The sequence below is a fragment of the Fundulus heteroclitus genome, chromosome 3 (assembly GCF_011125445.2).
Source record: "Fundulus heteroclitus isolate FHET01 chromosome 3, MU-UCD_Fhet_4.1, whole genome shotgun sequence".
NCBI classification, from domain to species: domain Eukaryota; kingdom Metazoa; phylum Chordata; class Actinopteri; order Cyprinodontiformes; family Fundulidae; genus Fundulus; species Fundulus heteroclitus.
Genome location: NC_046363.1, coordinates 9,216,024 through 9,232,758, shown reverse-complemented (window position 1 = coordinate 9,232,758; position 16,735 = coordinate 9,216,024). Strand labels below are relative to the sequence as shown.

General features: G+C 43.2%; 1 protein-coding gene across 1 annotated transcript; it reads left to right on the top strand.

Moving 5' to 3' along the window:
• The first annotated feature begins 4,450 nt into the window (after positions 1–4,450).
• Positions 4,451–12,638, top strand: gdf6a (growth differentiation factor 6a). The gene is made up of 2 exons (XM_012872873.3): positions 4,451–5,034; positions 10,489–12,638. The coding sequence occupies exons 1-2, from the start codon at positions 4,671–4,673 to the stop codon at positions 11,367–11,369; spliced, it is 1,245 nt and encodes a 414-aa protein (XP_012728327.2). The 5' UTR covers positions 4,451–4,670; the 3' UTR covers positions 11,370–12,638.
• The last annotated feature ends 4,097 nt before the right edge of the window (positions 12,639–16,735 follow it).

Here is a 16,735-nt window from a genome sequence, read left to right as displayed (position 1 = left end):
CGCGAGGGTAGCGGCTTCAGTAGGGAGGCCCAGACGTCCCTCTCCCCAGCCACTTGGGCCAGCTCCTTCGGGGGAATCCCAAGGCGTTCCCAGACCAGCCGAGAAACATAGTCCCTCCAGCGTGTCCTGGGTCTCCCTCTGGGTCTCCTCACAGTGGGACGTGCCCGGAACACCTTACCAGGGAGGCGTCCGGGAGGCATCCTAACCAGATGCCCAAGCCACCTCAACTGGCTTCTCTTGACGTGGAGGAGCAGCGGCTCTACTCTGAGTCCTCCCCGGATGACTGAGCTCCTCACCCTATCTCTAAGGGAGAGCCCAGACACACTACGGAGAAAACTCATTTCGGCCGCTTGTATCCGGGATCTCGTTTTTTCGGTCACGACCCAAAGCTCATGACCATAGATGAGGGTAGTATTGTCGATCGACCGGTAAATTGAGAGCTTTGCCTTTTGGCTCAGCTCTCTCTTCACCACAACGGACCGGTACAGCGCCCGCTTCACAGCAGACGCTGCACCGATCCACCTGTCGATCTCCCGCTCCATCTTCCCCTCATTCGTGAACAAGACCCCAAGATACTTGAACTCCTCCACTAGGGGCAGTAGATCCACCCCTAGCCAGAGAAGGCACTCTAACATTTTCTGGCTCAAGACCATGGTCTCGGATTTGGAGGCACTGATCCTCATCCCAGCCGCTTCACACTCGACTGCGAACCACTCCAATGAGAGCTGAAGATCACGCCTTGATGAAGCCTATAGAACCATCTCATCAGCAAATAGCCGAGACGCAATCCTAAGGCCACCAAAACGGATCGCCTCAACACCTTGACTGCGCCTTGAAATTCTGTCCATAAAAGTTATGAACAGAATTGGTGACAAAGGACAACATTGGCAGAGTCCAACTCTCACCAGAAACAATTCCGACTTACTGCCAGCATTGCGGACCAAGCTCTGACACCAGTCATACAGAGACCTGACAGCCCTTATTAAAGGGCCTGGTACTCCGTACTCCTGGAGTATCCCCCACAGGATCCCTGAGGGACACGGTCGAATGTCTTCTCCAGATCCACAAAGCACATATAGATTGAACTCCCATGCACCCTCCAGGATCCTGCCGAGGGTGTAAAGCTGATCTCTACACCCCCAGCAGGATCACCCCCATTGTAGAGCTGATCCAGTGTTCCACGGCCAGGACTGCTCTTCCTGAATCTGAGATTCGACTATCCGACAGACCCTCCTTTAAAGAACCCCGGAATAGACCTTACCAGGGAGGCTTAGAGTGTGATTCCTCTGTAGTTGGAACACACTCTCCGGTTTCCCTTTTTAAATAGGGGGACCATCACCCCAGTCTGCCAATCCAAGGGAACTGCCGCCGATGTCCACGCAATGTTGCAGAGCCGCGTTAACCAACACAGCCCCACAACATCCAGAGCCTTAAGGTACTCAGGGCGAATCTCATCCACCCCCGGGGCCTTGCCACCGAGGAGCTTTTTAACCACCTCAGTGACCTCGGCACCAGAGATGGGAGAACCTGACCCGGAGTCCCCAGGCTCTGCTTCCTCAATGGAAGACATGTTGGTGGGGTTAAAGTGGTAGGAAGTATTCCGCTCACCGACACACAACGTCCCGAGTCGAGGTCAGCAGCACACCACCCCCACTATAAACAGTGTTGGTAAATGCACTGCTTCCCCCTCCTGAGACGCTGGATAGTGGACAAGAATCGCCTCAAAGCTGTACGGAAGTCTTTCTCCATGGCCTCTCCAACCTCTTCCCACACCCGAGTTTTTGCCTCAGCGACCAGCCAAGCCACCCGCCGCTTTGACTGCTAGTACTTTGACTGCCAGTACATATCAGCTGCTTCTGCAGTCCAACAGGCCAATAAAGCCTGATAGGACTCCTTCTTCAGCTTGACAGCTTCCCTCACCACTGGTGTCCACCAGTGTGTTCGAGGGTTGCAACATGCACCGACAAACTTGCGGCCACAGCTCCGACTAGCCGCCTCAACAATAGAGGCACAGAACATCCTCCACTCAGACTCAATGTCCCCCACCTCCCTTAGGATGTGTTCAAAGCTCTCCCAGAGGTGGGAGTTAAAGCTCCGTTTCATGGGGGACTCTGCCAGACGTTCCCAGCAAACCCTCACAATAGGTTTGGGCCTACCAGGTCTGACCAGCTTCCTCCGCCACCATCGGAGCCAGCTCACCACCAGGTAGTGGTTGGTGGAGAGCTCCGCCCCTCTCTTCACCCAAGTGTCCAAGACAAGCAGCCGCAGGTCAGATGAAACAACAACAAAGTTGTTATAGATACCTTATAATTTAAGAAAAAGAGACAGACAATGTAAATGTTGAAATACCTTGAATAAGGCTTTGGCATACTGTGTCATCTCATTCATTCTGAATGATGAATCTGTTATCAAGATTTTCCTCTAGAAATGAATGGCATTTAACAACCTACACTACACTTGAATTAAGAAGATTTTGCAGGTCCTGTTGAGAAAGGATATATATCATTACCACAATTCTGCCAACCCCACCTCTAACTACAGTGTGATGGTTTGTGTTAGCATTATCTTGCATTAAAATACTGTCTGACCAGAGAAACAATTTAAACTTAAAAACTGAAATGGGTTCTTGAACGTTCTCTGCTGCTATAATCCAGATAAGATCACACATGTTTAATTGCTTAATTTTAGTTTGACAACTAAAATCTTTAAATACCTGCTTATTTAAATTTAAGTTTGAGCTTGTGTCCATAAATACTCTATCTATACTTTTTATTGCATTAGTTGTTGTGTTTTTGCACAGATATCAAGAAATAAAATGTATAATTGATTTGAAAGTCATCCAGATTCATTTGGTCCGCTGCTAACAATGTGTATATTTTCTTTTTCTGTCATTTTCTTTTGTTTTTAATTACTTGGTCGTCTTGGATAGAACAAAAGGAAATTTTATTTTAGCTGAAAATATGGTCAAACATTTTTTGTAAATACATTCTACCTAGTGATTTGCAGCTGTCAGAGTCCTGTGTTGCCTTCATTTCTTAAATCTAATAAAGGCCACAGTATAAAAACTATTATGAAGGTATTCTACCACATTAACACATTTGAGAGCAGATATGTGTCCAGGGTTGTCTGTGTTTTGGTCTTTGCCTGCATTTTCTGTGGCAAACTTTAGTCGAGTCTTACTGTTTTTATTAGAGAGCAAATCTTTCCTCTCAAGATATTTAACCTTCAGGCATGTTTTTTTTTTCCGCATAGTACCAGCGAGCACTTTCATATCAATACTAATAAGAGCCTGCTGGAGTTTCCATTATTACATGTTAACATTTTGGAGACCTGTTTTAGCATCTCACGTTCTATTCTTAAGAAATATGGTTTGGTTGTAAAATAAATTAATTAATAAATAATGACTGCAACCACAAAAAATACCATTTACGGGCACCAAGAAATAGGAAAATAGGATTGGTTGTTATCAGGAAACATGTAACTATTTTACTATATTTTGACTTTGTCGCCTTTGACTGCATGTCTTTGATCAAGAATATTTAGTTGATATGATTTGAACCATATCATTGTATGCTGATTGATCCTTATAAAATGATTGTCTGTAATAGAGTTGCTAAACTTTCAAAAACTTTGGGATGTGTCCTATTCCCCAGCAGTGTACATTTGGCAGGTTCAGAACCTTGTGGCTCTCATATCACATGAAGGCTCTGAAAGACCTGGGTTATTCTTGTATTAGATTATATCAGCCACTAGAGGTCACTAGAGTCTTTCCGTGTGTGATTAATGCATTTCAAAGACTCTGGACCGATCAGGCAGACAGCTCATAGTTACTTTCAGGCCGAAAACTGTTTTGTATACAGGTGAGTTAGTGACATTTCTCTGAGTCTGTTTTCTTAATGTGTGAAAAACAAGGTTCCTGCAGAGATGTGACCTGATTTTGTTGTTGTTGTTTTTACGATACGTTTTGTTTCCAAATAAGCTTGTACTTTCTTTACTGGCTAATAAACTGAAACTTTATAACCTAAAGCACTTTAAAACTGTCTTCACTTTATGATCAACGTCAGTTTGTATCTGTGGGTGAAATCATATCTGATCAGATCAGGTTGGTGATTCGCAGACTTTGTGATCAGTTTGAACTCTGCGTGGACTTGCACCTAGAGTTCTAGGGTTCTACAGGATCGCAGACATGCCTCTGCTGATAAGACATGTGCTTTCAGTTTAAACCAGCCTCACTGAAAGAGCACAAGTTTGGCTTTCATCCTAACTGGAATGTTAATTATTTTCTTTTTGGCGTTAATTAAAAAAGATAATTTATTTTATGCGAACGCGCAGATCCCTCAGTTGTTGACTGCGAAGAAAAAGACTGCTTCTGATTCCTTTCTGTCTCTTCTGACGGTCCGCCGGCTGAAGCCGCGGTTCCGTGGAGCTCTGTGACATAAAAATTGTTTAGGAAGCCCTGCATTGAGCCGCCATGGGGGCGTGTTTCTCTCGGTCCAGCAGTCTGCGCTCTTGTTTGGAGTTCAGAGCGAGAAAAACGCATTTCTCCTGGTGCGACCGAAGAGCGCATAGGTGGGAGCTCTCCGACTCTGACGCACACACCATCTCCCCGGCTCCGGCGCTTCACCAACAGAAAGGAAGGTTATAAAAGAGCTCATCACCATCATCGAGCCATGGACGCATCTCGAGTCACTGCGATATATTTGGGCCTGCTCCTTGTTTTGTTTTGGAATATACCATGTTTCCAGTCTGCTGCTATCATCTCCCCCACTGCGCCTAAGAGGAACAGGGAAACCAGGATCTCTCATCCGTACGGACAAAGGTCATCCAAGCTCTTCAAAGACATCATCGCGTCCTCGCACCTTGCAGCGGGACATCACAAGGAAGAAGTCTCAAAGGAGACTGTTGTCCCGCACGAATACATGCTCTCCATTTACAGGACGTACTCGGCCGCGGAGAAACTTGGACTAAACGCGAGCTTTTTCCGCTCCTCAAAATCTGCCAACACCATAACGAGTTTCGTGGACAAAGGAACAGGTTGGTCTTGGTCTCAGTCCTGTACTCTTCTGCTGTGATAATGTCTCCTTAGAACTGATTAGGGCCAAGAACGAACAGATCAGTCCGCTTTTACGCACACTCCAAACGATGCAAAAAGAACGTACGGACGCACTTTTTACGCGCTCAAATTCGAATCAAATCCCTTTTCATGTTATTTAAATGTGTGAAGGCTTTAGATGTACTGTTCCTGTAAAAATTGGTGACGTTTGTCATTTATTGCCCCCTTGTCGATTTAAATCCACCTCTAAATCTGCTTAAACCGTCACACGTTTTGTCGTCGGTGGAACAGGTTCGTTTCGATCACTCCGATAGTATCCGCTTAGAACGTACTAGAAGGGCCAAAACTAAAAGAACCACACCAACGTATTAAATCAACATATTAGTTCCATCTGATTTTACGCACGGTCTAATGCAAACAAGAGTAGCGCAAGGACACACTTTTACGCGCGCAATCGTGCGGAATCCAGATGCTTTTTGGCTCAATGTGCAAAAGCTGCATAGTTATTTATGTTGCTGGTAAAATGTAATGTTTTTTTTTTTTTTTTTTTGTTTTAACCACTTACCAGAGAGTTAAATAAATCTTGAGTTAAGGCAATAGCGATCTAATAACGGGGTGTCTTACAACGAACGCTGTTACTCACTGTCAGCTTATTTTATTGCCCTCAGCCTCCACATAAATATGCTGAAATGTCCATATCTCAGTGGTTGCTTCCTTCACTGTTCCTCCTTTAACAGACTTCCAAACAGTCCAACCCCCACCCCACACCACAGCCATTACTTATTAAAACATCCAATCTGTTGCCATTATGGTGCCAAGTATAAGGCCAGCTTGTGCTGACAAAGAGGGCCGGGGGGCGTAGAGCGGGTCGGTGGGAGCAGCAGGTGTTTGGGTCAGTTAAACATGTGTAACCAAGTGATAGGATTGGCCTGTGAGGGGGAAAAAACACGGTCCGATCAACACAAACACATCCGACACACACAAACACACATGCACACACAAACACAGAGGAAGAGAGAATGGACAAGAGTTAATCTTTGAGCAAAAAATACAATAAAATAATCTTTGGTTTAAGTGTCCCGTACTCCGACACACGGGCGCGCACTACAAGCTGCAAAAACTGCTCCTAACACATCAATGCCGCATGTGAGAATCATTTTTTTTTTTTTTATTTGGTTCCTTTGGAGTTATTAGCTTATCCAGAGTATTCAATTTTAATGCAATTTCTGAAAAACTGCTGCAGGGGCGCAGCCAGAAAATCTTCAAACAGGATTTCAAGATTGGCGCCAGTACTGAAAACCTTGGGGTCGCACACCAAACCCAGAAGTTGGAGGAATTTTAAATTGAGTCCTGCTGGGCTGCTGTTACATACGGGGAGGTTGGGGGACACGAGTGAGCGATAAGTTTAAAAGCAGCACACTAACGAAAGTTAAATAAATAAAATAAACGTGGGGGTAGGGTGGAAGTAAATTCATATGGGTGCACATTGCCCCCATTAGCGGTTCGAATGGGTTTTAAGCGTGATTTGAACGTAAAAGATCTGATGGAGGTTTTGGTTTCTTGCAGCAGGACCTGGTTTGATTGGAGGGGGACACGTCAGACTCTCTCTTGTGATTCTGATGTGATGTGTCAGTGGCTGTGACCCCGAGCTGGACCCTTCTGAGGGCCGCTTGGCATCGAACGGCTGACTGCAGTGTTTGAACTCGGTGATCTAATTGAGTGTTCATGTCAAAACATATCAAACACTGTCTATTCTCCCGTAATGACCCAGCTCGGCCACAGTGGGCAAATCCCCAAAAAAAGAAGAAGAAAGAAAGAAAAAAAAACGGGAGAGGGAAGAGGAGAAAATTAGAGCGCTTCCTCCTCTGTGAAGTGGTTTGGATTTTTTTTCCCCCTTCTTGTTTTACTGCGGAACCTCCCTTTGCGAGCACCACTTTAATTACGGAAACTAGGTTCTTGCAGCTAAAGCGCCTTTGGTTGCTTCTGGTTTTGCTGTCGGCCAGCGTCCCCAAAGTGTAGCGCTACATTCTAACCTGCAGAATGAACCTCAGTTGAGCTTCTTTTTTTTTTTTTTTTTAATCGCAGCACTGACACGTTTTGGAACACATTTTGGACGCCCTGTGGAGGAACTTCTGCGTCTTTTGCGCATGATTTACGCACACAAGAGCAGATTTTACAGGGAACTATTTCGCTGCGTTTGGTTTCAAAATTGTATAGGTGATAAATAGATAGATGAATAAATAAATAAATAAATAAATAAATAAATAAATAAATAAATAAATAAATAAATATCTGTGTAAAAGTGGGGGAAACCTTTTACATATGTTATCTAAACGTCAGAGAAAATTTGAACCTCTTAAAATTTAACCAACAACATTAATCAAGCGCGCAGGATGCTTCATTTGACTAAACAAATAAACAAACGTTTGAAATAAAAAAAACTCAACTCAACTCAAACGCAATCGCTCACTCACTCAGACACTGAGTGGTTCCGTGCTGGCACATTCGTTTTCAGCGGAATGTTGACGTTGGCAGGATGGATGAAATGGAAGAGGGGAAGTGTTTGAATGGGGAGGATGGGAGCTGAGAACTGTTAATTATTTGGCAAACTTCTATTCGATTCGTTTGAGGGTTTATAAAAGACAACGTAACGCGAACCAGACGCGAAAAAAAGTCACTAAAAGGAGAGTCAAGGTTTCAATCTGATTTTACCGTCTGTCTCGGCGGACTTCTCGGAGAGAATTTGACAGACAGAGAAAAAAAAAATCTTTAAAAGTGCTTAAACAAATGATGCAACAGGGATGTAGAACTGTGTCCCTTTGAATTAAATCAGCTCTCAAATAAAATGAAAGATAACATGAGATTTATAATTAAAAAAAAATATTAAGATTAATTAAATAGAATTTTAAAAATGCATGAAATCATCCAATTGTAAAAATATTTTTACCTAACAAAAAAGGTTTCTTGCTCTCTCACTACATGATGTCTCTTGTCAAACTGATGATACAAAATTCGGGGAAGGGGGGATGGCAGAAATATGACAACAATGGAATAATTTCACAAAATGATTTTCTTCTTTCCTCAAAAGTGTGGCCAAACTCTCTCTCTCTCTTTCTCTTTCTTTCTTTCTCTCTATCTATCTCTCTCTCTCTCTCTCTCTCTCTCTCTCTCTCTCTCTCTCTCTCTCTCTCTCTCTCTCTCTCTCTCTCTCTATTATCTCCCATCCTGATTGGTTCGCCTTGATGAAACGCGTTCAGGCCTCTGGGGAGGAGAATAATGTAATAATTGTGCATTGTTGTGCTGAGTCTGCAGTTGGTCGCCTTTGGTTGGTTGGTTGCGCCTAACAGGACCACACAAAACCCCTTCCTCGTGTCTCTCTTTCTTGCATTTTTTATTTTTTTTTTTATTTTTTAGTCATCTACAACTTTGTAGAAAGAATGTTTCCCCTTCGGCTATTCTGGCTGTTGTTCAGATTCCAAAAGTTTCAAGAACGGGATTAAATGAGGTGGGCATCAGCCTGTGAAACCAAATCCCTCATAAAGTAATGTGTTGCAATTTAATCAAAATTAATTCATTTCAAAATTTGAAATCTTTTCAAAACACATTTTGAAAAGATTGTTGGATTCAATTTGAATCAACATATATAAGGGCTCTGGGAAGTTAAACAGCTAAAAGACACCAATCACTAGGTGACTGTGTTAGAATTATTAAGAACAGATCTTTTTCTTCCTCTCCCATATTCAAAAGGAGGAGGAAAATCGAAGTTGTTTGTTAGTCAGGCATGAAATGTCCCTGAAAGAATAACAACACTTTGTAAAACTATTACATCGTCAACAACTGCCTCAGGCATCAGAGGCGCAGCTGGCTAGGTTTGACTTTACCATTAGCTTTGTGGCTAAGACAGTAACAGTTTACTAAATACATATATTCAGTCTTATTACAACCTAATAAACACGTGTTCAGTGTTGTTTAACGAGATTTGAATCGAAATCTTTAGGGGGAAAAGGTTACCAACAGTAAAGTTAGTGTTGTTAAGATTTAATATTGAACATTCCATTAAAAAATCCGTGTGCTTGAAGAACAATTAAATAATAGTAATGCTTATTTATACTATCTAAAGTTCCTGTTTTTGTTTTTTGTTTTTTGTTTTTTTGATGTTTTGTTTTTTACCGTGTAGTTTGCTAGCAGATCAGACTTAAATCCGTGGCTGAACCAGTTAATGCCGGAACAACTTTCATTTTCCGGCACCGAAAAATGTTCTCAATGACAAGCTTTGTGTTTTCTTCATAATACAACTCGTATAAACACATTAGCCTCACCATCTCCTGACTGCACAGAATACAGAGGCTGACTGTGCAGTTAAATCCTAACCTGGTCGGTTATTAAAAGAGAAGTTAACCCTTATTGAGCGTCACATTTACAAACTAAATTATTTCGATAACAATTCTTTTTAGAATTTTATAGTCAAATATTTAAGACTCTCCAAATCTTTTTTTATAGTGCAGCTTGGTGGTTAATTTGGTTTAAACACATTTTTTTCTCACGGAAGTTCTTGCTCCAGCACAGAACCTTTTATTTATTTTTATTTTTACAGTATATATGTGACAGTACTTGTTCTTGAAGTCGTTTATAATGCAACCTATGCACCTTCTCTTCTGGACACTATGAATGAGAACCAGCGTTGTCTTCAGAACGGTTGTTTTGAGCAAAATATTAATCTCTGAAGAAACAGTTTCTCTCTGTTGCCAACACATAATTGTGAACATTTACAAACTGATATGGCTGAGTAAAATTAAAATAAACATTATTTTCTTCTCCAAAACTCTGATTTATAAATTTTGTTTTGCATATACAAAATTTCTGATATGCTCCTTCTAACACGGTGGGTTCTTTTAAAAATGGCACGCAATTTAAAAAATATCACCCAGTCTGTATCGGCGGGGCGATGTTGTTGTTTAAACTCGCATTTGCCAACATTTCTGACGGGAACAGCCGAATTTATTCCTGCCGAATTTATTCCTATTAAACAAACGCGCACTTTACGCAATGCGCAAGAAGTAATTTCTGCAGGGCATCGGGGTTTTTTTTTCTGCAAAGGAAAAAGTTAAAACGGCGCTGTGGTGTTTAACAGGCATCTTAATTACTGCACTGTAGAATAAGTTTATGATAAGGGCGGACGTGAATTAGAAAATAAAGGGAAACATTAATCACACTTCTCTAATGCCCATCCGCGTGGGTTTTGTCTCTCTTCTTGCAACAGAGCGCTTGTCAGCTGCAGTTTGTTTGAGGCGGGCTCATGGTGGACAGTTGAAAACAAGAAAGAGAGAGAGAAGGCCTCTGTGGGAGATTATGGGCCCCCTCCTCTCTTTTCTCTCTGAACACTGTACACTCTAAGTGAATCTGACTGCAATTATTTTCTTCTTTTCTTCTTGCAGACAATCTTTTGCACTCTCCTCTGAGAAGACAGAAGTATCTGTTTGATGTCTCAACCCTTTCAGAGAAAGAGGAGCTGGTCGGAGCGGAACTGAGGATATTTAGGAAAGCCTTGGGGGGCCCGCAGTCGGCGGGACCCGTCCACATCCAGCTCTACCCGTGTCGCTCCGACACACTGCTGGATTCCAGGTCTCTGGACCCATTGGATTCCACCAAAGCCGGCTGGGAGGTTTTGGACGTGTGGGACGCGTTTCATGCGCAACACCAGCAGAGAAGCCAGCTCTGCTTCCAGCTCAGGGCCACGCTCGGCAAATCTGACGCAGAGGTGGACCTGAGGCGGCTGGGGCTGGACAGGAGCGGCCGGGGCCAGCAGGAGAAGGCAATCCTGGTGGTTTACACCCGCTCCAAGAAGAGGGAGAACCTGTTCAACGAGATGAAGGAGAAGATTAAGTCGCGGAGGTCGGCTGAGGAGAAGCCGACGAAAGAGGGGAAAGGCGAGAAGCCGCGGCGGCGCAGGAGGACGGCGCCGAGCAACCGACACGGGAAGAGGCACGGTAAGAAGTCCAAGTACAGGTGCAGCAAAAAAGCTCTCCACGTGAACTTCAAGGAGCTGGGCTGGGACGACTGGATCATCGCGCCGCTGGGCTACGAGGCCTACCACTGCGAGGGCGTGTGCGACTTCCCGCTCAGGTCGCACCTGGAGCCCACCAACCACGCCATCATCCAGACCCTCATGAACTCCATGGACCCCAACAGCACCCCGCCCAGCTGCTGCGTGCCCACTAAACTCAGCCCCATCAGCATCCTGTTTACGGACTCGGGCAACAACGTGGTGTACAAACAGTACGAGGAGATGGTGGTGGAGCAGTGCGGCTGCAGGTAGCGGCCACAACTCGTTTAGCAGGTGGAAATGAACGACTGAAGAAGACAGATTTGTTCCAACTCAAGTCCCGGTGGCTCCTGGACTGAAACGATCACCTCCTCATACGGTCCGAGGCGTTTAATCCAAAAGGGATGCGCTCCTAGGAGGACCCCCCACTTTTATTTATTCTGACTTCTAATTAACACTAAAAGCGTCCAGCACATTTATCCCCCTCCATGCAAAGACCTAAAACGCATCGGACGTGTCCAGAACGTTTGGCACAAAGCAGCGAATCGACGTGGTGCGCGCTCTGGCTGCAGGCCAGAGGGGAGCCTGCTTATCCGGGAGGACGCACCTGATTTGGACAGCCAGAGGGAAACCCGCCAGCCTTTAGAGGCTGGACTGGTTATGGGTGTGCCCATCCAATGAAGGCCATTTACAGACCTGGGTCAGAACCTGCTTTCACCAAAAATAAAATCATTAAATACACATGGTGAATGTCTGATGTACCAAACACAAAAACGTGGATCTGTAGGTGAGGCGATAAGCTGGCGGTGGTGGTGATGCCTTCAAGAGATTTTTTATTTTTGGCCTTGCAAGATAACCCAGATAAGACTCGTGCCTCCCCTGGGCCCTTACACACGAAAACCGATTTTTATTTTCTTCGAAAAGCACACATACCTGGGGCGGATTTTGAGCTCAAAAGTTACGCAATGCACTTCCACGACTTCCTGCGCCATGCACGGACAAGTGGGCAGCGAGGAAATGTAAAAGACTCGCCAAACGAGACGATATAAATGCACATTAGCTTTGAATGCACTGCTGTTCATTATTTTTTTTCCTCTCTTTATCGCTGTGCTGTAAATATTTGTACAGTCAAAAAATAAAAAATAAAAACTTTGCAAAGTGCTACGAATGAAGAAATGCGCAAACGGCATTTCTTTGTAAATGTACAAAACTGCACTCAAATCCGTAAAGATTTCTATTCTATAATTATTTTTATTATTTGTGATGTACAGAGTTCCATGATAATCATATATTTCTTACGTCAAAAAGAGTAATTTAAGGTGTCTCCAATATTTTTGCAGAGGGTGGAAAGTACCATTATTAATATCTATCTACCTCATTATTGCATATAGGATCTGAGTTTGAGGTGCATTCAGTTAAAGTGTAAAGAGCTTTTACAATGATATATATATAAGATCATTTATATACATATATTACTGGATACTACTCCACGCCATTACTGTACAAATAAAAATTCCAAACAAAGTCTGGAATTTCTGGTGAGTTATGCCTTTTTGTGTTTATTTCATTCATTCGATGCTGGAACAAAGTTTGGAAATTTGCCAAATGTCCTCCGTAATTCTGTGTGCATCTGATGAATGGAGGATGTATTTTTGCCAATGGATTTTTTTACTGTTTCTTTCAAAAATACCCTTTGAACTTGTTCATATTTTGTCACGTTGCGACCACAAACTGCATCGTGTTTTATTGGGGTTTTATGAGAAATACCTACACAAAGTCGGCAATAATTGTACCGTGGAAGAAAAATTATATATGCTTTTCAACATATTTTACCAACGATAAAGCTGTAAAGTTTGGCAAGCGTCTGTATTTAGACCCCCTTAGTCAGTACCCTGAAGAATGACCTTTCAGCTCAATCGCAGCTGCAAGTTGTTTGGAATACGTCTCTACCAGCTTTGCAACCTTTAAAAACTAAAACTGTGCCCATATTGTTAAATTGGACGGAGAATGTCCATGAACAACAATTGAAAAGTCTTGCCACAGATTTTTAATTGGAATTGTACTGACATAGGGCAATTCAAAGTATTGTTGGGGACTTATGTGGACCGTGTGGGCAGCTTCCCTGGGCGATGTTGAGGGGTACAAGTCTCTTGAACACGTTTACTTCATTGCTTTTATGTATATGACATGGGAATACGTTTCAGAATTTAGATGCTTTACTGCATTTTGATTTATTAAGGCCTCACTGAAGTAAGGGTTTTCCCAGAACTACATTTATGCAAGAACCAGCAATGATTCCAACAGAAGAATACGCTCAGATCTAAACCCTATCCAGTGCAGCTCTGGGTGTGTTTAGGGTCCTTGTCCTTATGTAAGGTGACCATCTGCTCCAGTCTCAAGTTTTCTGCAGGCTCTCACAGGATTTCTTCCAGGATTCGTCTGTATTTACCTCCCTCCATCTTTTGATCGACATTGACCAGCTTCCCAATCTCTGCTGAAGAACAACTCTCCCCACAGCATGATGTGGCCATCATCGTGCATCATCGTAGGGATGGTGTTTTCAGGCGGTGTGTGGAGTTATTTTTCCACCACACAGGCTAAAAATGTTTATTTGAGGTTGTACCTTCTTGTTCCACATGAGCACCTTCATACACACGTTTTTTTTGTGTCCACTACATGACTGGTAGCAAACTGAAAACCAAACCCTCAGAACCGATGCGACGGAAATTCGCATCGTAGCACTTAGATCTGGTTGAAGCGAATGGGGCCGAACAGACCGGCTTGCAATTTTTTTTTGCAGCTGTACTGTGTAGCTCTGTACAAGGTAGACCCCTGCTCTATCAAGGTCAGAGCTACGCAGCAATTTGACGAGAAATTCATAATTCAGACAGGAAGAGAGAAACATTGGCAGACTAAAGCACCTCCACTTTGGGGAAAATACAAAATAAATCAACAAACCGCAAAGTCAACGGTACACATTTTCCAGCCAAGTTTGTCCCCACATAGGTTTGTCCCGGAAAGCACACAGCTCAATAAATAACCAATAAAACATTTCATTAAACTGTGTACTTACCCATGATAGGAGCTCACAAGTACAGCGAACAGATAAGAAAGGGAAACAGCGATCTTCTCTGAGCAACAAGCCGGGCAGCTTTACGTTTACTGCCCGGCTTGTTTATGCTGGTGGAACCTCCAGAATTTGCGGAACATAATCTCGCGTGAATACTCAATCTCGAGAGTCTAGGGGTCTGTAGACGGAGCTTCCGCGCAGCCAGTAGGTGAGGAGAAAAATCTGTACGGATCCGAATGTCAGGACAGGCAGGTCAGATGCTTTGGTGTGTTTTAGCTTTAATTATTGATTTTTTTCAACAATGGCTTTCTTTTTCTCAAAGGCGAGATTTGTAAAGTTCAAGTCTGATACTTCTCTTCAGCTCTTTCAGAGTTATCATCAGCCACAAGACCTCAAGTTTCTTTGTTAAATTAGTTCCTTTCCCATCCCCTGTCAGTTTAGGTGGATGCCCTTAATTGTGGTAGGTATGCAGGTGTCCCATACTATTTCTATTTTTTAGATGATAGTTTGAATGCTACTCTGAGAAAGTTTTAATGTTGGAAATATTTTCTATACACTAACCCTGCTTTAACCCTCTCCACAACTTTCTCCCTGACCTGTTAGCTACATTACCTAGTCTTCAGGATGCCTTTTGTTTGCTAATGTCCTCCAACATATTCTTCATATTCTCAATTTCTGAACACATTTGGTTGCACTAGAGGTATCAGAGTAAAGAGAGCTGCATAAATGTGCATGTTGCACTTTTCAGATTTAGATTTGTCAGAAGGATTGAAGATAAAGGGCCATTTTCCTTCAAATTCTAATCAAATACATTAAAGTTTGTTATCATGCAATGTGACAAAATGTGACAAAGTTAAAAGGGTTAGGAATACTTTTGAGAGTGATTCCTAACCTTCCATTATCCAATCATTTCTTATACACTAGAGATCAATCAGCAAGATGTGAGATCCATCTTGACATCCACCTTTGCCCCCAGCTCAGACTCATTCTGTTGTCACCCTTTAGCAAACATGCTCTCATCAGAGCCAACAAATGTAATTACGCAGTGCCTGAAAGTTTCAGGGACTGCGGCCACAGAAACCGCATCAACATATGGTGTCCATCGCACAAGGAGGAAATTCACCGCCTGACTGTCACTGATACAGCACCGAATGTAGGAACCCTGACTATCTCCCGATGAATGCACCCCGGCTGGGTCAAGTTTACTTAACACTTTAATGCTTCCCAATCTGCAGATGAAAACAACACAAAACTGGAGGGGAAAAAGCTCCCATAAAAGCAGCGACCTTGGCCTGGAAGCAATTAGGAAATTGCTTTGATATGTTATATGCTGTCCAGACTCTTGTACAGTATCATGTCACTACTCACGTGTTTGTTAGGGGGGGGGGGGGGGGGGGGGGTGGAACGGAGGATGCTAAGTGCACTCTTTAGTGGTTATTTCAAATGACTGACACAACAACCATTAACCTGAGCACGGTCCATCCATCCAAGGAGCCCCCCCACCTTCCAACAGATTCCTTTTTAGAGTCAGAAGAATGATGGTTTCTCAACCGAATCTTTATTATTAGTAATGCTACAACGGCACTTGAGCAGATTTCCAAGCAAGCGGTAAACGTGTGGAATAAACCTTTACTTTAAGATTTATTTTTATTTGACAAGCTCCCCGCTCTGCTGGGCACTGGCCTGGAGGTGAGGCTGAGTGTTAAGGGAACAGTTAAATGGTGATGAAAGGGAAAGGAATGCTTTGTTTACCGGCTTCAATCCCTCACTCTTAAGTCGAACGTTCCTATAAAGTTCTTCATCACAGCTCCCTTATTGTCCCTCCACGCACACTCAGGAAAGAGGGAGAGGGGGAAAAAAAGAGTGTCGTGTTTATTTGAAACGCGGCCCTAATATATATTAGTGCAAAGTTAACCAAAACTGGCAACGAGAGGGGTCCTTTTCATCAGGAACAGGCAGAAATGTGGGGAATGTATAACACAAATAGTCTTGACACCCCACATCTGTGCGTGGAGGCTGCTGTTTGGAGAACTGTAGAAACTGCTTATACGCGTGGATCTACAGCACAGTGAAAAAGTATTTGCTCCTTACAGATTTCTTTTTTTTCTTGTTATTTTGTCAGGCCTAAACATTAAGTAACCCTAACCCTGACCTGAGCAAATACAAAAAGCTGTTTTGAAAAGATTATCTTATTTAGTAGGGAGAACAACCCGTCCAAAGCAGCCCGATCTTATATTAAAAAGTAACAAATCAACTATGATTTATCATACTTTTTGCACAGCTGTGTTTAATTTCACTAGCCACGCCCAAAGCAAGAAACTGCTAAAACAGAACCATTCTGAATAAATGATGTGTGCTATAAACTAAAGAATTTCAACAACAACTAAGAAATAAATCGGTGTTGATCACTCTGGCAAGGGTTACAAAGCCATTGTTAACGCTTTGGGACTCCAGTGAACCACACTGACAGCCATCATCCACAAATGGAGGAAACATGGCTTCCCAGGACTGGCCTTCCTACCGCAGCCAATTCAAAAGCGCACACCTTGACTCATCCAGGAGCTCACAA